This window comes from Arachis ipaensis, chromosome B3 (assembly GCF_059453495.1).
Source record: "Arachis ipaensis isolate K30076 ecotype BB chromosome B3, ASM5945349v1, whole genome shotgun sequence".
In the NCBI taxonomy this organism is placed as follows: Eukaryota; Viridiplantae; Streptophyta; class Magnoliopsida; order Fabales; family Fabaceae; genus Arachis; species Arachis ipaensis.
Window position 1 is genome coordinate 131,668,218 of NC_142438.1, and position 24,428 is coordinate 131,692,645.

General features: G+C 36.3%; 3 protein-coding genes and 1 pseudogene across 3 annotated transcripts; all 4 read left to right on the forward strand.

The window, feature by feature from the left end:
* Positions 1 to 5,818: 5,818 nt before the first annotated feature.
* On the forward strand, positions 5,819 to 6,531 carry LOC148572476 (uncharacterized). The gene is made up of 2 exons (XM_088507530.1): positions 5,819 to 6,100; positions 6,205 to 6,531. Exons 1-2 carry the CDS (start codon positions 5,819 to 5,821, stop codon positions 6,529 to 6,531), a joined length of 609 nt encoding a protein of 202 aa, XP_088363656.1.
* Positions 6,532 to 7,214: 683 nt separating this feature from the next.
* LOC148572477 (uncharacterized) lies at positions 7,215 to 8,243 on the forward strand. Its single transcript, XM_088507531.1, has 2 exons — positions 7,215 to 7,700; positions 7,788 to 8,243. The coding sequence occupies exons 1-2, from the start codon at positions 7,215 to 7,217 to the stop codon at positions 8,241 to 8,243; spliced, it is 942 nt and encodes a 313-aa protein (XP_088363657.1).
* A 5,232-nt stretch (positions 8,244 to 13,475) lies between these two features.
* Positions 13,476 to 14,717, forward strand: LOC110270339 (putative disease resistance RPP13-like protein 1 pseudogene; annotated as a pseudogene).
* Positions 14,718 to 20,238: 5,521 nt separating this feature from the next.
* Positions 20,239 to 23,571, forward strand: LOC107631047 (putative disease resistance RPP13-like protein 1). Its single transcript, XM_021119419.2, has 4 exons — positions 20,239 to 22,248; positions 22,525 to 22,588; positions 22,738 to 22,825; positions 22,970 to 23,571. The coding sequence occupies exon 1, from the start codon at positions 20,254 to 20,256 to the stop codon at positions 22,228 to 22,230; it is 1,977 nt and encodes a 658-aa protein (XP_020975078.1). The 5' UTR covers positions 20,239 to 20,253; the 3' UTR covers positions 22,231 to 22,248; positions 22,525 to 22,588; positions 22,738 to 22,825; positions 22,970 to 23,571.
* Positions 23,572 to 24,428: the final 857 nt, after the last annotated feature.

A 24,428-nucleotide genomic window follows, 5' to 3' on the forward strand; every position in this document is an offset into this window, starting at 1 on the left:
TTATTATAATTGTTAAATAATATTAAAAAAAATCTTTAAAAATAGAAATAGCGATGACACTTTGAATAATTAATTCAATAGAATTAAACTTAAACGAATAAGATGATTTAATTAATTATACAAATAATAGTATATTTATAGATATTAATAATAAAAATAGTCTCACTAACGTAAATGACCAATACAATAATTATATGAAAAAATAAATAATTACATAATTGCATAATTTTCAAGATCCTATATTATTGAATTTAATGGACAAATTCAAAAATATCTATACGATAATATCTTAATATTTTAACATACTGTAAATCATACTATAATTTTATATATCATATTATAACTTTAAGTTAACTCCTTAAACACATGAAATACACATGATAAAAGAGAATATTACAAAACAAAATTATAGTAAGATTATTTAAAAATACTGTAAAAAAGATATATCTCTTTTGTTAATTAAAAGCTAGAAAAAAAATATGCGCCTAATAATGAGCAACTAAAATAGACAAAAATATTTAAAAAATATAAATAAGTAGTGATAAAAGAAATAGAAATTAAATAAATTAGAAAAATTGTACCCTAAACACAAGAGAGAGAGAAAGAAAGAGAAAAAAGAGAAGGAATGAGTAAAAGACACATTATGAATTTATGATTTCGTATAAAGAGATGACATTGAAAAAAATAAACTAATTAAATTAATTCATGTATTTCGTTATCATATTTATTATTTACTAAAATAATTTGATATTTACTCCAATCAAATCATTAATATAATTAATTGTAAGATTTGAATGTCTAATCAAATTAATTAATTGATATAATTAATTAGTTATAATCGATTTACTTTACAGAATTAAAAAAAAAATCAAAAAATACTTTTAGAAGTATGCCACATCAACTTCATTATTAAATATAAAAATCTAATTTTTATATAATAGAATAGATTATAAATATATAATAATTAATTTAATAACTAATTTTTATAGTATATATAACATTTTTTTTTAATTGAAGAGACAGAACAAAGGAACAAACAATAATTATAAAAACATCAATCTCTGTTCTAAAAGCCTGAAGGGGGACACAATTTAATCTCGTTGTCATAATACCTTAACAACTATGAATTGCTATTGGCCATAGTTCTCGACGCTTGGTATCCTCTCCTATATCCTTGATAAAATACAAACCGTGCGGATATAACATAAGATTATAAATATTCAGAATTGAACCATTGTTTCATATAATTGCCTTAGCAGAAACTCCCGGGATTTTATATGTAGTTACATTTAAGCTTGCCGATGAAAATAACGCACAACGTAATGTAGTAGTTATTACCTAATTACGCCGCAGATAATTTTCACCAATAAAACTCTTCAATCAAACAATATAGTTAACCAAGTCCAATTAAATACAGTGTCTATATCGTTTTTTCTTCTTCTTACTGTTTCTTTTCCTTTTTTTCCTCATTGTTTTTTTCATCATTCTATTTGCTTATCGTTTTTGTCGTTACCACCACCACTTCTTTTTCTTTCTCTTCCTTTAATACTAAATTAAAAAGTATCGGTAATACTAAAAAAATTATATAATATATATTTTTTTAACATTATAAAATTGATAGTACTCTCTTTCATATTTTTTATTGTATTTATTTATTTATATAATAAATATTTTTTATATTATTTTTGTTAGGTTCTGTTTTTGTATATATATAAAAAAAAATAATTTAAATTAATATCTCTTTTAGTAATTTTTCATCTAAAAATAATTTTGAGTAGTATAATCTAAACAACATTTATTTTACTATAATCAATTTTAATATAAATATTGCCAAACATAAATCACGTTAACCCAAATTTACTTTTCATCAAAATCAATTTTGTAAAATCAATTTTATGTAAATGTGAAATCCAAACACACTCTTAGTAAGAGATTTTTAAATTAGGAAAGGAGAGCAGTTTAGTTTCTGCGACAGTTAATGTTTTTATTTTTATGATTAATTGATTATCTATTTTAAAATGTAGTGTCAAATCTTGAATTTATTGTTTTACTTTGCTTCTTTGTTATTATTTCTATCATATTTGTGGTTTTGATTTATGAATGTTGTGGATATTCCATTTAACTATCATATTTGTGGTTTTGATTTATGAATGTTGTGGATATTCCATTTAAGTTATAAGAGTGTTGCTCTTCGTTTTCTTTTTTGTGATGCTACTGTTTCTTATTATTTTTTTGTAATCTTTTTTACCCTAATGTTCCAATTTTGATCTATACATAATATAGACTTTAGGCCTTGTATCTTCTTTCTGTTTTTTTATACCAAAAAGTTGTGCCCTTTCAAATTACAAATAAATTAAAAGCGATTTTTGTATGTATTTGTTTATCTAGGTCAAGTCTCCTAACTAACTAATAAGTTTTGATATTAGAAAGGTATTTTCAAGGGAAAAAAAATTCCAAAATACTTCTTTAATGGAAAAACTTTCATGATGAATGACAAGTATTTTGATCTTTAATAGAAATTTTATACCAAAATTTATAAATTTATCTTTATCATACGAATTTCATGAAGTTTGGATATATGATTTGTCTTAGATTAGCTATTTAAATATATTTATCTCTTTAATTGGAAGGAATATGTTGCATTGTGTAATTATGTTGTAATTAGTTGAACTTCTATAATAATTGATAAGCAAGTTATCACAACAATATTTTTAGGTTTGAGAAAGATTATCATTGAAATGATTTTATTTTGTTGCTAGTGTATTCATCGTGTCCCCCTTTAACTACATGATTGTCACAACTCTCTTTCGTATAATCATTATTCTCGAAAGAATTTTCTTTTTCATTCTAATGTATATCGTTGTTTTTCTAAACTCTTTTAATAGCATTTCGTCTATAGTCTTGTTTTGCATAATATTTGTACACATTATTAAACTTACGGTTTCATAATTTGATTGTAATTATTTCGATTAAAGTTGTTATGGGAACGAGAGTCAGTAAATGTTAACCATATCATTTTAACACACTTATCTTGTAACTTTTGCACTCGGAATCATACTTCTTTCTGATGTTTGGTAAAAGGCTAAAACCATGTAATATTTTAGCATATTGTATCAATTTTCGAGAACAAAAATTTTTTTAAAGAGGGTAGAATGTAACTTCCCAAATTTTTTTAAAAATATTTTATATTTGATTTTTTTTATTACTATCGTATCCTCTAATTTTATCAAAATACCTAAACTACTCCTTACCCCTTGTTTAAACCCTAACCCTAATTTCACTAACACTTACCTCACCATTCACTCTCCCACACACTCTGAATAATGAATCAAAAAGGAAACACAGAAGAGAAAATGAATAAGAGGGAGAAAGCATAAGAAGGCGGAAGGAGAGGACGACGTCGGATATGAGAGCAGGGGAGAGAGAGAGAGAGAACGAAGACATGATAAATAGAGGAGAGGGAAGGAGGCGATGATGGAAGCCTTTGTCGCAGTCGAAGGAGATATCGCCGTTTTTGCATAGAGTCGTCGCTGCGAAGGAGAGAGAAGGAGCTCGTAGAGAGAGAAATGCGACAGAGGGGGAGCCTTCCTCTGCTATTGCTGCTTCCATCGCTGTTGAGACTGCCGCCATCTCTATTTGGGGTCGCCGTTATTGCTAAATAAAGAGGGAGAGATTGAGCTGGACAGAGAAGGGAGGAAGAGAGAGTCGCGATGGAGGAGCCATTCACCATCATCGTCGTCGCTGCTGATAAACAGTCTCAGTCACTGTTTTGCTCTTACTCAGCCCCACAATCCCTTCATTCTCGTCTCTAAGGGGTTCGGTCTCTTCGGTCACTTGGGACCAAGTTGTGGATAGGCTTTACATTTATAACCGTTAACTTTTTTGTTTATGTTATTATGAGTTTTTAATATATTTATAACACTGTTGTTGAAGAACTTTGATTTGATTAGAATAATTGATTTATTATAGCTGAATAAATATTTTTATGAAACTCATACCTTAGAAATTTTACTTGAGACTATATATATGTTTGATGAAGTTTTATATTATTTTAGAATATTTGATTTTACTCAAATATATACTTTTGAAGCATTCAAGTATTTGTTAGAACTCATTGACTTTGAAATTGCGAAATGTGTTTGAAATTACTCATGTTTGAAGAAGGTATGATTAGAAAAGATCTCTTATGAGAAAGTATTATTTGATTTGATTCGATACTGTATATATTTGAAATTATATGTTTTGAATTGGTTTGCGAGGCTCGTATTAGAAAACTATAGTTAACAGCAGTTATGACTTTAACTTAAATGCATCTAACTTATACTCCAGCTAGCAGGGGTGTTGCTAGCCTAACGTGTAGCCCACACGTTAGATCTGTTATTCTGTTAGGACACACAAGAAGAAAGGGCTACCAATAGAGGTGGATCCGCCCAAGTGTGAACTTTTGATTTGATTTCTGTATGAAAACTCCCTTTTTGATTCATTTATTATTATCAACTATTATTTTCTAATTAAAATTACTTTGATAATAATGTTTATATGGTCTCATGTCGATTATCGATGTATTGTCTAGTCACTGAGTTTGTTTTTCTAAAAATATTTTTCAAGAACAAGTACTTGACTATGTGAGGCTTTCTGTTCAAGAGTAACGATTTGCAATGAGTACCTATTCTTTGTTGAGTTTCTAGATGTATATGCTTCATATCTCACAGGTAGGATCCAACCATTCGTAATTATTTTATTTTTTGTTAAAAATGTATAACTATTTATTTTAGAACTTGTAAAATATTTGTAACTTTCTTCAACTTATATTTGAGTATGTTAGGCTTGCTATGGGATTATTTTCCTGAGCGCCAGTTATGACTCATTTTTTGCCGCGACACTAAGATTGCTCAGTAATTATCCTAAATCCAAACCCTTGAAAAAGTGCTTTGACTCCAAGTAATAATTTGAGCCTTTGATTTATAGCAGAGATAATCAACCACAATTTTCTTCATCTTTTTTAAAATGGTATTGTAGAGAGTAGAAGAAGTGAAGAAATCAACTTGCATGCAAATAGAAATTATTTATCTTTAATCTCTGTATTAGCTTAACATACTTTCGATTTGTTTGATTAGACTCTTGCTTTCTTGATGAACTTTCTCTTTTTTTTTTTTTCTCTAGTGTATGTGAATTTGAAGGTGAAGTACATTCTCTCTCTCTCTTTCTAGTGTTTACCCGCAATGTACAAAAGAAGCTTAGCTTGGTTTGATTCACCAAAGTTTGGTTGATAGTGGGCTTGGTTTGTGAATCAATTTCTATTCAGCATACTTGAGTGCATTAAGCTTCGTTGGTTTGGACTACTACACAATTATTTGTACCTGCATCAGTTAAATAAAATAATTAAACTCAATTGGATATTTAACCTAATAAATTAATGTTTGTCATTATCATTAAATTAATTATATTTTTAACTCAACTGTTTGTTTATATAATAAATAGTTAAATATAGAGCTCTCTGTACGTTTTACAAAATTAGAAAATTCAACATGCCTTCATGTTTGAACTTGGAACAAGCTAACATCCTTTATGCCTTGCTGTCAAAGAGTAAAATTAACTGAAATCATGGTACTGTAAATTATACTAAGGAGAGTTCTATGGTGTAGAAAGAAGAGTTACAATATTAGAAATACGTTGAATCCTCTCTTCTATCTCCTCTAGGAACCTCTCCTAGGGTTTGGGAAGAGTAGCATAAAAACATCCATTTTATTATGCTCCGGTCTCCACTAGCACTAATAGTGGATTGAGTTTCTTTTGGCGGTGTCCTGAAACAAACAAAATGGAAAATGAAACAGTGCACGAAGATCCTGCAGAATATGAAGCAGAGGATGAAGAATCTCTCATAGTGTATGGCGAAGAAGACATAAGCGAAGGAATCAAAGAATGTCAGATAAGCATTATTGGAAGACTAGTCACAAACAAAAACATCAACGTGGCCTGGATCCAAACAGCTATGTACAACATATGGAAGAAACCAGAAGGGTTCAGAGTCACTGAAGTCAAACCCAAAACTTACCAGTTCTTCTTCAAGAATGAGGCAGATCGAGACAGAGTTCTAAGAGTAACCCTTGGACCTTTAGAAATTCCTGACTTATAGTAAATAAATGGGATAGGAATGTAGAAAAACAGGAACAAGAGCTTGAACATGTGGACATAAAGATGCAGATCTGGGATCTTCTAGAACACTGCAAAACGCTGAAACTTGGCAGAAAGATCGCTGCTTGCATGGAAAAGGTCAAAGAGTGTGAGCTATTCGAAGTAGGGAGGGACCAAGAGAGGTTCATAAAGGCTACGGTAAAGATGAAAATAGACACACCTTTCATGAAAGGCACAAATGTAGGAAGCAAGAAGGACGGTCTCACCTGGGTCAACTTCAAGTTCGAAAAACCTCCAACCATGTGCTATTACTGTGGTAGAACTGGCCATGAGGAAAACACCTGTGGCAAGGCAGAAAAAGATAAAACTGAGGAAAAAAAAAATCCAAGAACTTAGGCCCCTGGTTAAAAGCTGAAATAGTAGGAAGAAAAGTGGAGCAGAAAGCTGAAGAAGAAGAAAAAATTGAACCAGACCAAGACAAAAGGGAAGAACATCAAAAAAAGAAACTCACTATTAAGCTAATGGAAAAATTGGCCACACTGTCAATGTCGGACTCAATAGAGACTGACGTTGGAGAAGGGACAAGCCAGGCCCCTGCGATAACTCTACCAGGAACCTTCTCTCAACGAAGGGACCTGGAAGAAGTTAACAAAAAGGGGATAGAAATCCAAAAATTTTCAGACAAGGAAACAACACAAAGTGAAGATGCAAGAAAAGAAACTGGGAAAAAGGAAGAGAGCAATAGCCCAAGAGAACAGATCTGCAATTTGGAAGGAAATATGGAAAAAAAACGAAAATTACCAAGAAAATCTGATAAGAGTAGGAGAATCAGTCCTCAAAGAAATCACTAACCAAATTTCAAACAAAGAAAATACAATAGGGAGGAAATGGAAAAGACAAGCAAGAGAAGCCCCTACCAGCCCCAAACCGAAGATAGAAAAGGAAAACAAAAGCCCAAAGAGGAAGGCAAACCAAACAGAGTACATGGACATAGATGGTGAAGCAGCACAATCCAAGAAGCAGACAAGGGACCCAACATCAGAAACGGCGGAGGCTGCTGGGCAGCCCTGCCGACAATAATGAAAATACTAAGCTGGAATTGTCGTGGGCTTGGGAACCCATGGGCAATTAGAGCTCTAAACAAGCTCATTAAACAAAAAGCTCCCAACCTTGTTTTTCTCATGGAGACAAGGAAGAAGTCAGAAGAAATTATGAGGCTAAGATATAAGGGTGAAATGCAGAATGTAGTTGGAGTGGACTATAATGGAGATGGAAGACAGAGAGGGGGTGGGCTAGCAGTGCTATGGAACAGAGAGATTGATGTCAACATAACCTCCATGTCAAAAAACCACATCGACATGGTGATACAAGCAAGGGGCAGCAACCACAAATGGAGAGCAACTGAATTTTATGGATGGCCAGAAAACCAAAATAAGCAAGCAAGCTGGGAACTATTGAGATCTCTTGGGCAAGCATCAGCAATGCCATGGGTGGTTTTCGGAGATTTTAACCAAGTGTTGAACCAGCATGAAAAATTAGGGGGGAATCCAATCACATATGCTCAGGTAAAGGGATTTCAAGAAGCTGTCCAAACAAGCGAACTTCTTGACCTCGGCTTCGTAGGACACTCTTTTACATGGTCAAATGGGTAGGCGGGAAGCAATAACATTCAAGAGCGTTTGGACCGAGCAATGGCAAATCTAGGCTGGAAAGAAACCTTTCCGGAAACGACGATCCAACACCTAACAAGGTACAAATCAGATCACTGCCCAATCCTTCTAGACTTGTATGGGGATTCCAAGAGAAGGAAAAAGAGCCAACACAGATTCAGATTCGAGGAGATGTGGCTGACAAACGAGGATTGCGATCGAATCGTGGAAGAAGCTTGGAATGAGAGAATAGGAACCGTAAAAGAAAAAATAAACCTTTGTGGTGAGAGACTGGACAGCTGGGGTCGAAGGACTTTTGGTGACATTCCAAAAAGAATTAAGAAGGCCGAAAAGGCTCTAGAACAGCTGAATAGCCTCCCTCAAAATGAAGAGACACTGAGGAGAACAAGAATGGAGGAAGAAGAGCTGGATGATCTCATAAGGATGGAAGAAATATGATGGAGCCAAAGGTCAAGAGCAAATTGGCTAAAATATGGGGACAAAAATACCAAATTTTACCACCAAAAAGCCTCACAACGAAAGAGAAGAAATTGGGTGCAAGCTATAGTAGATGACACGGGAATCAAATACGAAGATGAAGAACAAATAGAAGTGGTAATGAGGAGTTTTTTTGAAAAATTGTTCACAGCAAAGGAAACTTTTGAAGTGGAAGAAACTGTGGAAGTGGTTAGAGGCCGTATAACTGAAGAAAGGTTCAACATTCTCAACGCTGATTTTACTAAGGACGAAGTATACCAAGCGTTACAACAGATGCATCCAACCAAAGCACCGGGGCCAGACGGAATGCCGGCCTTGATCTACCAAAAAATGTGGAAATTTGTGGGAAATGAAGTAACCGAAACAATTCTTAAAATTTTAAATGAGAGAGATGACCCAAAGGAGATAAATCACACCTACATTTGCATGATTCCAAAAGTGGAAAAGCCAAGACACACGAGAAATTTCAGACCGGTTTCTTTATGCAATGTGATCCTCAAGCTGGCTACCAAAACAATGGCGAATAGGTTGAAAATTATCCTCCCTCAGATAATAGGGGAGAATCAAAGTGCGTTTGTCCCGGGCAGACTTATAACGGACAATGGATTAATAGCTTTTGAAATATTCCACTATATGAAGAAGAAGACTTTAGGGAATAAAGGCTATGTGGGAATGAAGTTAGACATGGAGAAAGCATACGATAGGGTGGAATGGGACTTCTTGAGGGCTGTCCTAACGGCTATGGGGTTCCTGGGAAGATGGATTCAGACCGTATGGAACTGTGTGAGCTCAACTTCCTTCTCCATCCTGCTCAATGGTACCCCCACCAAAACCTTTCAGCCTTCGAGAGGATTAAGACAGGGGGATCCCCTATCCCCCTACCTCTTCATTCTATGCGCTGAAGTTTTGTCCGGAATCCTTGTAAAAGCACAAAACAGCAGGTTGATACAAGGGAATAAGACAACATGGAATGGACCGGAGACCAACCACTTATTCTTTGCTGATGACAGCATCCTTTTCACAAGAACCTCAGATCGGGAGATACAAGCAGTAAAAGAAGCCCTGATTTCTTACCAACTCGCTTCAGGACAACGCATAAACTTGAACAAGTCGGAGATGTCTTTTAGCCGAAATGTGCCAACTAACAGACAGATTCTTATACAAGATTGAATGGGGATAAAGGCCGTGGAAGGACACTCGAAGTACCTAGGACTCCCAACCTTTGTTGGAAGATCCAAGAAACAGGTTTTTGAATTCGTCCAAGATAGAGTGTGGAAGAAATTGAAGGGTTGGAAGGAAAAACTTCTCTCAAGAGTGGGGAAAGAGGTGCTAATCAAGGCGGTGGTCCAATCAATACCCACTTACATAATGGGTTGTTTTCGATTACCAACAGGACTTTGCAACCATATTGCATCAATGATCAATAAGTTCTATTGGGGATCAAAAGATGGCGAAAGGAAAATGCATTGGATAAAATGGGATAAATTTTGCCAGTCAAAACAAAATGGGGGCTGGGTTTCCGAGATATGGAGGATTTCAATATGGCTCTGTTAGCAAAGCAAGGGTGGAGGTTAATGAAGAATCCTGAGTCGTTGGCAGCCAGGACCCTTAGGAGCAGATATTACAATAGGAAAGACTTTTTGAGCTCAGACGTGGGTTTCTCCCCAAGCTTCACATGGAGAAGCATATGGCAAGCAAAGGGGGTGCTGGAAAAAGGGGGATGCTGGAGAATTGGAAATGGTGAAACAATGAAGATTTGGGAAGACCCTTGGCTCCCTAAACAAAACGGATCAAAACCATGGTCGACCCCAACAACAGTAAATCCAGATGCAAGAGTAAAAGAATTAATGTTAGAAGAAGAAAAGGAGTGGAACACAGATCTAATCAACCAGATCTTTCTACCCTTTGAAGCTCAGCAAATCCTACACATTCCTATTCCTAAATCTGACCAAGTGGACTGTTTTTATTGGAAAAAAGCTAGAGATGGTGAATTCAGAGTTAAATTAGCCTACCATGAACTAAGAGCCAAAACCAGATCACAAACAGAGATTTCCAGAAGGGAACAAAGGGAAGAACAAACTTGGAAAGATGTTTGGAGAATAAGGGCACCACCCACAGCTGTAAATTTCCTCTGGAGACTTCTCCATAAGTCCCTCCCTACAAAAAAGAACCTGAACAGGAGGGGGATAAATTGCTCCCCTTTGTGCCCGAGATGCTGGGAAGATGCTGAATCGGAAGAATACATATTTAGAGAATGTTGGTTCGCTAGAAAATTTTGGTTTGCATCTCCATTCACCCTGAGATCAGAAACGGGAACGTTTTCAGATGTAAAAGAATGGGTCAAAGAAATGATGGGAAATATTCAGAGTGAAAAAAGGGGTCTGTTTTGTACCTTGTTGCAGCAGCTGTGGAGAGCGAGAAATTTCCTAGTCTTTGAGGAAAAATCAGCACCGATTGAGAAAGAAGTTCAACAAGCTTGCATGTGCTTTGATGAATTTTGGAAAGCTCAGATGATAGAAAAAATGAAAATGCCCAATAGAAAAGCCCCAATTCTCAGTGAACCAAAAGTGGATATGCCCACCAACCAACACAATGAAGGTTAATGTAGATGCAGCAGTCCCACATGATATTAATGGAGGAGTTGGTGTTGTAATTAGGAATGAGGTGGGAATCATAATGGCATCAGCAACCCACGTAATACCTTATCCCCTTGAAGCACATGAAGCAGAAGCATATGCAGCATTTTGGGGGTTGAATTTTGCAAAAGACTGCTGTTTCTCAAAGGTGATTCTTGAAAGTGACAATATAGAAGTAATGGGTGCCCTCAAACAGAGAAGGTGTTTTAATTCTTGTTTTGGTACTTTTATTATTGATGCCATTTCACTTATTAGAAACTTTAGATTTGTGGAATTTAGTCATGTTAAGAGGAAAGGAAACAAAGTAGCTCATGAATTAGCAACCTTAGCTCTTACCACTCCAAATTGCATGTGGATGGAAGATGCTCCAAGCCATGTCCAGAACTTGGCTATGTTAGATGTCTTTCCTTTTTCCTAAATGAAATTTCCTCTGTTTCAAAAAAAGAAAGAAGAGTTTTTCTACACCTGTATGTGTTTGTTGTCAACACTATTATAAGACAAGTGTTCACAGAGAGAATATAATTGAAGACGTTTTATGCCATTTGAACTTCCTATACAGATTATATTAAGGTCCACAACACACGTCATGATTAGATATTTTGACTAATTAATTTTGTTCATTATGACTAATTTATAGAGATGATACTGGACTAATTGAAATTTTTTTGTAATGGCCCAATAGCTCATTTACAAATTAAACTCTACATATTGTACATCATAACTAAAATAATAACCTTTTCACATTTCATATTTCAAATCATCCTTCAACTATAATAATAATAATAATAATAATAATAATAATAATAATAATAATAATAATAATAATAATAATGTGCATAAAAAAAAGAAGATCAAATATTTATTAAAATGAATATTACCACTTTTATATATTAACCAATTAATAAAGATCAACTAGACTATTATTGATATTTATTATTAGATACATTGTGATATCATTTATTTATATAATTATTTAACTCATTTTTCTTGCCACTTTGGTTACAATTTTTTTATTTTTGTATTTTTTATTTTTTAATTTTAATTCATTCATAAAATTATAAAATAATAAGTATTTTAATAAAAACTGATGCTTTCAAATATAAACTTTATAAAAAGTTCTAATAAATTATTATTTACTTCATATTCTTAATATTTGAATAAAAACTAACATATTAAAATTGGAATATAAGCCTTTTAAATTTTATTTTATTTTATTTATTTTAAATTCATGAATAAAATAATTTAGTATTTAGAGTTTAGTGTTATTTGGTTTAGGATTTGGTACAGGATGTTTTAGGGTTTAAGGTTTAAAATTAGATTGATTAGAGTTAGAATTGGATGGTTTAGGATTTATAATTAGGAAATTAGGATTTGTGAGTTTTTGTTTAGAGTTTAGAGTTGGATGGTTTAAGATTTTGATTTTGATTTTGATTTTTTGTGATTTTGATGAAATGTTATTTTTCATCATAATATATGTTTTACATGATAATATTAATTTAGTTATTAATTCATTTAATAAATATTAATGAAGTAATTTGTTAATGGAATTTTTCATAATTTTTTCGGTTAATTGTTAATTTATATACATAAATTCAATTATGATATAGTTAGTTATGCTAATGTAATTTACGAATTTATGTGTAGATTAATTGTTAATGTGAAGGAAAATATTTAATTAATTATTATTTAATTTATTATTATTTAGTTTGCTAGTAAATAGTATTGAAATAAAGATGGCAAGATGCAGTGAGTAGTTGAAATCTCAAAAATTATTTTTTTTAAAATAGAATTATTATTTAAATATTTTTCAAATCAATTTATAACAGAAAACTATATTTAATTCTTACCACACATGTTAGATTTATGGGATAATTTTTTTAGCACATTATTATTATTATTATTATTATTATTATTATTATTATTAAAAATATAAAATGTGAAAAGGTTATTTTGATCGTGATGTATAATAATAGGATTTAATTTGTAGATGAGCTATTGGGCCATTACTATAACATTTTAACGAGCCCAATATTATTTCTATAAATTAGTCATAATGAACAAAATTAATTAGTTAAAATACCTAGCTATCACGTGTTGTGGGCTTGAACATAACCTGCATAAAAGCTTCAAATAGCAGAAAATATCTTCACTCATACTCTCTCTCTAGACACTTGTTTCACAGTAATATTGACAACAAAAAATATACAGGTGTAGAAAGACTTCACCTGATACTAAACTTTGTTTTGGTAAATAAATGGACATAAAAAGAGGCCGTTACTATTCTTGAAAAATATCTGCTTAGTCATTGCAGCAACCACCAACCTATTGGCAATCGGATGCAATAGTGGACCATAGACTTTAATACTTGATCACTGCTTTCGAGGAAGAGAGCAAGAAGCATCATGTGAACTTGTCTGGAAGACCAATAAGCATTTCAAGTCAACTTACTTTTGCTAAACATAATATCAGCTCCACACTTCCTTACCCTTTTGTGTTTGTGAGAGATCTCAGTTTGACTGCACTTCCTTACCTTTCATACTTTCTTGATCTCGTGAACATGGCTGCTGAACTTGTTGGAGGACCTTTCCTCTCTTCTTTTCTCAATGTTCTTTTCGACAGGCTCTCCGATCCTGAGATTATCAACTTGATCCGAGGGAAGAAGCTTAGCCAGAAGATGATCCAGAGGTTCAAGGCAATCCTGAATGGGGCTGAGGCCTTGCTCAATGATGCTGAACGCAGACAAATCAGAGAGGGGCCAGTGAAGGTCTGGCTGGACGATCTCAAAGATGCTATCTATGAGGCGGACGACTTCTTGGATGAAATCACCACCAAAGCTGCAACTAAGAAGGATCAAGGTAACCGCCTAACTCGCTTTCTGAATTTGAAAGATAGAAAGAAGGTTACTAGGATGGAAGATGTCATTGCTAGGCTAGAGTCCATAGTGAATCAAAAAGATACTCTTGGCCTGAAAGAGATACCAATGGAGAACATGTCATGGAGAACTCCATCCACGTCTCTAGTTAAGGTGTCTGATGTATATGGCAGGGATCAAGATCGGAAAGCCTTAGTCAAATTGTTGTTAGATGATGGTGACGTGTCCGTGATCCCCATCGTTGGCATGGGTGGGATAGGAAAAACAACTTTGGCTCAATTGGTTTACAATGATGACGAAGTGCAGCAAAAGTTTAATGTTAAAGCATGGGTTTGTGTTGGAGAAGTATTTGATGTTCTTCGGTTGACAAAGATTGTAATAGAGGAAGTAACTTCTGAGTCTTGTGAACTAAATGGCTTAAATTCTGTTCAACAACGTTTGAGGAATGTGGTAACAGGGAAGAGTTTTTTGGTTGTTCTGGATGGCATGTGGACCACTCATTATGATGATTGGAAAACTTTTCTAAGTCCCTTCTAATATAGAAGTCAGGGAGGTAAGATTCTTGTAACAACCCGCAGTGATAGAGTTGCTTCTATGGTGAAAACAATTCGAGCTCACAATTTGAGTTTGTTGGATGATGAACAATGTTGGTCGGTGTTTGCAAATCATGCATTTTTTCCTACTGAATCCCAAGATCGTTCGGCTTTGAAAGAAGTTGGTAGAAAAATTGTTGAGAAGTGCAAAGGACTGCCTTTGGCTGCTCAATCACTTGGGGGCTTGTTGAGAACCAAGGTTGATATAAGCGACTGGGAAGATGTTTTGATGAGTGAGATTTGGGAGTTTTCTGAAGATGAGTGTAGGATTCTGATAGGGTGGAGCTCAGAAATAATAATAAGAAGAAGGAATGAGTTATGTATTTATATGTAATTGAAGGAATTTACAAGTAATTGGTATGTGAAGAACATATGTAAGTGTTGTAAGAAGAAATAGGAAAATAAAAGTGAATAGTGCAGCAGAATAATGCAGAAGGGTATAGTAATTCTTCAATTTCTCCAAGCATAACGGTACCTGAAGAATTAGAAAGAAAATAGTTGAGTAAGGGATAGAAGAGAAAAGAATAAGGAAACAGGGGAGAAGAGAAGAGAGCACACAAGGGAAAGACAATTGTACCAGCAATCACTACTCCACATAACCACCCAGCCTCTTGCTTTTAGTTCTCTCTCTAGTGCTCCTTCTTGGACCCTCATCATGCTTATTGAGTGCCAGCTGTCCTTTTGTTGTAACAATATTTCCTTCTGAAGTTGTAAGCTTTTTATTTATGTGCTCTTCCTCATTCCTACGCCTAACATTACTCTCCTCATCAAGAGCAACCTTGTCCTCAAGGTTGAAGGCAGGAAAAAGCTTGAGGAATTGATCAACATCCTCCCAACTCGTTTCTGTGACAGCCCCTTGTCCCCACTGAATTTTCCATTGTAAAATTTCCTTGTCACCGCGCAAAATGGAGCGTTGTGATAAAATCCGACAAGGCTCCAGGATTGGTCCGAGTTCCGTTGTAGTTAAAGGCAGTGGTAGATACTGTGATTCTTGGTCGCCACGAAACTTCTTGAGTGCTGATATGTGAAAAACATTATGGATACGGGCTTCTGGCGGCAATTCCAACTGATAGGCTACCTCATTGAGTTTTCTCCCAATTTTAAAAGGGCCAAAATAACGCAATCCCAGCTTCTGATGCTTCCGCAGTGCCACCGAGTGTTGGCGATATGGCTGCAATTTGACTAGCACTAAATCACCTTCTTGAAATTCTAAGTGGCGTCGATGTCTATCCGCAAAATGCTTCATGAATTGTTGGGATCTACCAAGATTGAGTTTAAGCTGATCAAGTAATTTATCTCTAGCTACTAATAGTTCCTGCAAGGATGGCTCATCCTCATGAGAGAGTTCATATCTAACAAGGGAAGGGGGTCTCGACCATAGAGTGCTTTGAATGGAGTCATTTTGATGCTGCTATGCCAAGAGGAATTATACCATAATTCAGCCCAGGAAAGTAACTCTAGCCACTTCTTAGGATTGTCAAAACAGAAACACCTCAAGTACATCTCCAAGGTTCGATTACATACTTCACTCTGGCCATCCGTCTGCGGATGGTAAGCTGAACTCATGGCTAAGCGAGTGCCTTGTAACTTGAAGAGATGTTGCCAGAATTTGCTAACAAAGACTCTGTCCCTGTCGGAGACAATTGATTTTGGAAATCCATGCAACTTCACCACATTAAGAATAAAGGATTCATCCACTGATTTACTAGTAAAATCCGATTTTAGTGGGCTAAAATGAGCATATTTAGTTAATCGATCAACTACAACCATGATCACAGAAAAACCACATGAAGCAGGCAAGGAGACAATAAAATCCATGGAGATATCCTCCCACACCTGCGAAGGAATAGGCAATGGTTTGAGCAGCCCTGCTGGCGCTTTAGCCTCATGTTTAGCTTGTTGGCAAGTGCAGCAAGTGAGAACATAATGTCTAATGTCCTTTTGCATGTTAGGCCAATAAAATTGAGCACAAATTCGTTCGACTGTTTTTGCAATCCCCGCATGGCCTCCCACCACACTATCATGATATTCATGAAGAATGAGTTTGATCAAGTGGCTATTTAGCGGAATAACCAAACGGTTCTTCCACAATAGTAACCCATTGTGACAAGTATAATTGGGATCCTTGGTAGAATTAGAAGCACATTTCTGCATCAACTCATAAAGAGTAGCATCCTTCTCAATTGCAACTCGAAGGTGCTGCAAGAAGTCCACATGAGGTGTAGACCAAGTACCAGAAAAGCTTCTTGATAAGGCATCTGCAGCCACGTTCTCGGTACCAGCTTTGTACTGAATCTCAAAGTCGTAACCCAGGAGTTTGTGAAGCCATTTATGTTGTTCAGGTGTGTGCAAATCCTGCTCCAAAAGAGATTTCAAACTCTTGTGATCAGTTCGAATAATAAATTTCTTGCCCAAGAGATAGTGTCGAAACTTAGCAATTGCTTCAGTTATTGCATAAAACTCTCTAATATAGGCGGATTGCTTTTGCAAGGTAGGAGGAAGTTTCTTTGAAAAATAAGCTATAGGATGTCGCTGTTGAATTAGAACAGCGCCAATACCCGTACCTGACGCATCGGTCTCTACCTCAAATGGAAGGTTAAAATTTGGTAGTGCTAGCACTGGTTTAGTGGAGATCGCTTGCTGTAATTGATGGAATGCCAACATGGCTTGATCAGACCAAACAAAAGCGTCCTTTTTCAACAAATCAGTAAGAGGAGCAGCTAAGGTTGCATAACCTTTAATAAAACGGCGATAATATCCCGTGAGGCCCAAAAAAGCACGAAGCTGCTTAACACTACTAGGTGGAGGCCAATCTTGAATTGCTTGCACTTTAGTCGATTCCATGAGAACACCACTACCTGTAATCGTGTGGCCTAAGTAATCCACCTCATTAGTTCCAAAAAGGCATTTAGAGAGCTTGGCGAAGAGAGTTTCCTGTCTTAGCAGCTTCAATACCAATTCCAAATGCTCAAGATGACTATCAAAAGAACTGCTATATACCAATATATCATCAAAGAACACCAGCACAAACTTACGTAAGTATGGTTTGAAGACATCATTCATAAGGCTCTGGAAAGTAGCAGGGGCGTTAGTGAGGCCAAAAGGCATTACCAACCATTCGTATAAGCCATGATGAGTACGAAAAGCCGTTTTAAAACGGTCCTCAGGTTTAACCAAAATCTGATGGTAGCCGGATCGTAAATCCAACTTAGAAAAGACAGTGGCCCCAAACAATTCATCCAATAACTCATCAACAGTTGGGATAGGGAAACTGTCTTTAATAGTGACACTGTTCAATGCTCTATAATCAGTACAAAATCGCCATGTGCCATCCTTTTTTTTACCAAGAGGACTGGTGATGAGAAGGGGCTCTTGCTGGGTTGGATTATCCCCCTTGTAACATATCTTGTACCATTGATTCAATTTGCGATTTCAAGCTATGGGGATACCGATAAGGACGAGCTTTCACAGGTTCAGCCCCAGCCACTAATGGAATGCTATGGTCCTGAGAGCGTTGCGGAGGGAGACGTGATGGCGTGGCAAAAATAGCGACGTACTTACGCAACAAGGAAGCCAAAGCAGGGTCTAAGGAAGCAGGAAGTGGTAAGCTGGCCTGTGAGGTATCAGCCGGTGTTTGGAGTTCCAAAGTGAAGGCTTCGGCAATTGCATGTGTAGAGACCAGCCTTTGAATGTGATGGAATTGAATCTGAGAAGCCATAGAATTCTTCTCACCCCAAAACGTTACAAACTTTCCTTGGTGCACAAAGCGCAAGAATGAGGCATTATAGTCCACAATATGTACTTTTAAGGTCATCAACCAAGTAGTTCCTATGACCAAATCACCACCTGCCACATGAAGGACATATACCTCAGGTATTGAGATGGTACACCCTGCCACATTGATGTCTAGATTAGCAATTTTTCCTTCTACTGTTAGAATATTGAAATCTCCAACAATCACCTTAATTCCTGGAGCAGGTTCGATAGGAAGATTCAAAAACTTAGCGATGCGTGGCTGGATAAAGCTATCAGAGCTACCACCGTCAATTAAGGCCTGCACCTCTAAGCCATTGATGGAAACTTTGACACGAATGGTAGATGGTCCTGGAGTACCGTGCATTGCATTACAGGACAAATGGTGGTCCAGCACCTGACCTTCCAAGGATTCCAGTGTGTTATCCGCAAACACCGGTTCTGCAAGGTCATCAACAGGAGCCATATTCTCGTCCAATTCTAATTGTAGCCACATGAATTGACGATTTGTGCAGCGGTGGTTGGCGGAAAATCGTTCGTCGCACCAATAACAAAGACCCTTCTCCCGTTTACTCTGAATCTCAGCAGGGGTCAACCTCCGAACTGGGTTTTTGAGTGGTGGAGTGGGAGAGCGTTGTGATGGTGTCGGAAGTAATGCGGGAAGAGTGTTGCGGTTGGGCGGCCGTGGAGATGGAGAAGAATTGGGAGTTGTGAATTGTGGTTTGTGAGCAGCAGGGCCATATGTGGTTTTTGGCGAAGAAGTCAATTTCTCTTCATAGAGTCTAGCTAAGGACACCGCCCTCATCAAAGATGGGGGACATTGAGCTTTAACCTCCCGCCGTACCTCAGGTGTCAGTCCACTAACAAAACAGTCTCGGAGCGCCTCAGGAGGATCAATGGGAGTACGATTTGCCAAAGCAACAAATTCTGAATAATACTCGCTTACCGTGCCACCTTGCTGCAGCTTGAATAACAATTCTCGTGGTGACTCGAACAGTGACGGGCCAAATTCGAGCTCAATCACCCGCTTCACTTGGTTCCATGAGCGAAACTGAGCAAAACGTTGGGACATTTGAAACCAAGGGATGGCAGCACCAGTCATGTGAATCGCAGCAATTCCGATTTGTTCTTCTTCGGGAACTTGAAAAAAATCAAAATACTGGTCCATTGAAAAAATCCACCCCAAAGCGTCAGTACCATCGAATTTCGGCAAATCGAAATTCACTCGACGAGAATGCAGAGATGAACGATGCTGTAGAAGAACGCCTGAGTTCGAACCATGGGAGAGCTCAGGTATCTCAGATCGATGCCTGTGCTGGGTCTGAAGAAGCTGCGTAAGAGAATCCTGGATGGCGTCAATTTTGAGATTAGTGGCTTCGGAAGCACGAGCGCGTTCAGATCTGTTCTCCTCCGTGATGGATTCGAACATCTGGAATAGCTTTTTAATGTCGGCCTCCATGCCTTTCATCCGCGTGTTGTCAGCTACGGCCATGGTGATGAAAGCACCAATTGATAGGGTGGAGCTCAGAAATAATAATAAGAAGAAGGAATGAGTTATGTATTTATATGTAATTGAAGGAATTTACAAGTAATTGGTATGTGAAGAACATATGTAAGTGTTGTAAGAAGAAATAGGAAAATAAAAGTGAATAGTGCAGCAGAATAATGCAGAAGGATATAGTAATTCTTCAATTTCTCCAAGCATAACGGTACCTGAAGAATTAGAAAGAAAATAGTTGAGTAAGGGATAGAAGAGAAAAGAATAAGGAATCAGAGGAGAAGAGAAGAGAGCACACAAGGGAAAGACAATTGTACCAGCAATCACTACTCCACATAACCACCCAGCCTCTTGCTTTTAGTTCTCTCTCTAGTGCTCCTTCTTGGACCCTCATCATGCTTATTGAGTGCCAGCTGTCCTTTTGTTGTAACAATATTTCCTTCTGAAGTTGTAAGCTTTTTATTTATGTGCTCTTCCTCATTCCTACGCCAAACAGATTCTTCCTGCAGTAAGGATCAGCTATCACTACCTCCCCTCATATTTAAAACGTTGCTTTGTTTATTGTTCTTTATTTCCAAAGGACTACGAATTTGACAAAGATGAATTAGTGTTATTATGGATGGCAGAAGATCTTTTGCAACAACCAAAAAGTGGAAGCATTTTAGAAGAAGTTGGATATAAATACTTCAATGATTTAGCTTCACGATCATTCTTTCAACCTTCAAAGAATGGTTATGTGATGCACGATCTCATGCATGATCTAGCGACATTCTATGGTGAAAAGTTCTTTGTTAGAATCTCTGAACACAAGAATGTAGCCAAACACGAAACTAAAACTCGTCATTTGTCATATGATGTCAACGACAATAATTCAGTCCCGAAGATGTTGGAAGCATGTGAGAGTTTAAGTCATGTAAGGACCCTGTTTCCAATCAAGGCAGATTTATTCGGTCGACACAAAGAGGGAATTGATCCTTGTCGCTTACTAGCACAGTTGAAGCGCTTACGTGCTTTGTCATTTCCATCATTTATAATTGATATATTGCCTGATTCAATTGGTGAATTGATCCACTTGCGTTATTTGAATCTCTCTAACACACTTGTCGTGACATTGCCCGAGTCCATGAGTAACTTGTATAATTTACAAACATTGAAGTTGAGCTGGTGTAGAAGACTGAAAAAGCTTCCAAGCAAGATGCAAGATCTTGTAAATCTGTGCCATCTCAATGTTACAGGCACTGATTTAAAAGAGATGCCAAAAGGGATGAGCAAATTGAAAGAGTTGCAGATGTTAAGTGAGTATATTGTTGGGAAGCATGAAGAGAATGGGATTGGGGAATTGGGAGAACTTGTAAATCTTCGAGGGTCATTTCGTATTGAGAAATTAGAGAATGTGGTTGATAGCAGTGAAGCTTGGAAGGCAAGGATGGTTGATAAGAAATACATCAGTAATCTATATTTGATGTGGTCATCAGGTGATATTGTTGATTCCCAAATCGAAAAAGATGTACTTGCCAAATTAGAACCTCACAAAGACTTGAAGATGCTATTCATCTGGGTTTACAGAGGTACCATGTTTCCGGATTGGGTAGGGCAGTCTTCGTACCACAACATGACTCAGTTGGAGCTGAGGGGATGCAGGAATTGTTGGGTGCTTCCTTCACTTGGACAGTTACCCTCTCTGGAGAGGCTATTCATTGCAGAGTTCGACAAGGTGAAGAAGATTGGTGGGTCATTCTATAAGGGTGATGGAACTCATCAGCATCATGAGACACCCTTCCGATCCCTTAAAATTCTCATTATTGAAAGAATGCCTTGCTGGGAGGAATGGGAGTCATATGATGCACCATTTCCTCAACTTGAGAGGCTTATTATAGAGAACTGCCATAAGTTAAGAGGAGATTTGCCCACTTTCCTTCCGTCTTTGAAATCACTCGACATTAGAAGATGCGAGGAGATTGGTTGTTATCTGCCAAGAGCTCCCATCCTACGCGAACTAAGAATAGATGGCAAACAGGAAGCAAGAATGCGGGACCAACCACTTTCCATGTTGGAGAAAGTAGAAATTAATGGAGAGCAGCTTGTGGATTCTCTGTTTGAGGCCATGACCCACACCCAACCAACCTCTCTCATAGAGCTACAGATCTCAGAGTGCTCATCACCCATATCATTTGCAGGGGATTCTTTGCCTCCTTCATTGCAACAGTTGCGGATCAATAACTGCAAGAATGTAGAATTCCCAATGCAACACCAACAACATGAGTCACTAAGGAGTCTTACAATAGACAACAGCTGCGATTCGCTTACATCCTTTGCATTGCCAGCGTTCCCAAATCTCAAGGATCTCAGAATCGCAAGACGTGAAAATTTGACATCTCTGGAGCTGTCACACTCACAGTCCCTCCGAGAATTATGGATTGAAGAATGCCCTAAGCTGGAGATGATAATAAGGCTGCCTGCCTCTTTAGAGACACTCAAAATCATAGCATGTCCGTTGTTGGGTGAAGGCATAGAGAGGAAGGACCCCCACATTTGGCCATCCATTTCCCACATTCCCGTAATATTTGTTGATAGGAAACTGATTCACTATCTATGACCCAACATCTTAAAACAGGTAACTCTTTTGCTATCTCAATCTCAAACCCACTTCATCTTCTCCAACATTATATTCATTTTCCAACGTAATCTTACTTTTATTTCCAAATTTCTATACCTCATTCAAATTGTGTGTCTCCTACTCTTTGGCGGAAAAAACAAAACTGAATCCTCTCTTTTCACACTGTTAATCACCACTCTAGTCAATGCCGACTTTTGGGAACATATATATACAATGTCAATTTTGGTCTTTTTTTTTTTTTCTAATTTCTTCTTCCTTGTTCTTCATGTATAGGGATATTTAATGATTCTTCTGGGACTTTCAATTTAATGCAGTTCGGTTGTGCACCTCCATTCTTGTAAGGATGCTTCTCTGTCTATTGAAGGTTGTTTTGTTAATTCAAGGATCATACCTTGAGAATGATGAAATCTTTCCCTTCCATTTTTTACCTTTTCTATTAATGCTTTTTCTTCTTTTTTCTTTTTTTTTTTTTCTTATTTCAATCAGCTACTTGTCTTACACCCAAATGGAAGGCCTTTCATTACCTTTCTTGGTGTTGCTCCTGCTTGCTTCCCCGTGCCCTTTGTTGGATTTGGTATAAATTTATTATCTTATTGTTAATTTCTGTTGAATTCATAAACTAATAAACTTTGTTATGCCAAACATTTATGGTTGAGTTAATGTGTGCTAAGCAAAAATTGCATGAGTTTTTATAATGTGTTTGTTTCGGTGCACCAAGAAACAAATTGAAGTGAAGTTGGAGTAAGCTCAATTTGGAGAGCAAGGGAACCTGGTCAAGAATGATTTCACGAGGTGTGGTCTCTGCATCAATACGAAAGCTGAATTCATGGAAGACATCATCCTCATAGAAAATCAAAAGAAGAAATAGATGATGTAGAACAGAATTTCGCTAAGACCGATAGATCAATCAAAATGCAACAAGAGCACCTTCAATGATAAGCATACAGTTGGAGTAGCCTGTCAAGAATAGGCAGAAAGTGTACAAACTTTGCAATGTTCAAAGAAAAAAGGAAGGAAAAACTTAGTTATATATTTTGACTGATATTGTGCAATTATCATTTTTCTCGTAAGAGTTTTCATGTCTTCATCATTTCATTCTATTTTAGGATAGCTGATATGAGTTATTCTATTTATAAAAAAGAGAGAGCTTAGCAAGTAAGTATCAATTTCTCTCATGAGAAAGGCAAGAGAGCTAGGATGTGAGAACATCAAGAAAAAGCCATGAGTGGCATTTTAGAAATTTGTTTTTGTATTTGGCTTGAATTGGTATTTGTAACTTGAATTTGTTTATAGTGAAAAGTTCTACCATTTGTTGTGGTGGAGACTGGATGTAGATCCTATTTTGGGATTGAACCAAGATATATCGTAATGTTCATCTTCTCTGTTACAGCTTTCATTCACAACATCATTATAACTGTCATTTGCATATTTTTCTGCAAAATCATGCGATAATTATATCTCTATCTAATAAAATAAAATTTTAAGCACCAGCAGCCTTTTTCTTTTTGAGCAAATGAAGATGCATTGAGAAAGTTATTATGTTATAAATATGAAGTGCATAGGGCAAAGATTGTGGTAGCAGCAATTTTTGTATGTTAGTACTAAGCAAAGATTAGGCTGACTTTGGTAGTTCTGTTATGGCTGTTATAGGTTAGTTGTGGTTTATAGATCCTTTTCTATTTTCTGTGTAACAGTATAGTACTATAGGTTGATATATAAACATTAGTGTTATTAATTTTTATTGACATAGAATTGTAATCACTCTTATCAGTAAATTTGTTTTTGTATTTGGCTTGAATTGATAATTGTAACTTGAATTTGTTTATAGTGGAAAAATCTACCATTTTTTGTAACAGAATTACAGCTTTCATTCAAAATATCATTAAAAATGCCTTCTGCATATCTTTCTGCAAATCATGTAAAATTGTAAACACTAGCAATTTTTTTTTAACAAATGAAGATGCATTCAGAATGTTGCTATGTTACAAATATGAAGTGCTTAGGGCAAAGACTGTGGTAGTAGGTATGCTAGTAATAAGCAAGGATTAGACTGAGTTAGGTAATTCTGTTACAGCCATTATAGGTTAGTTATTATAGCATTCCTCTTCTATTTTGTGTGTGACAGCATAGTACTATAGGTTGATATATAGCGTTCCTCTTCTACTTTCAATCCCTTC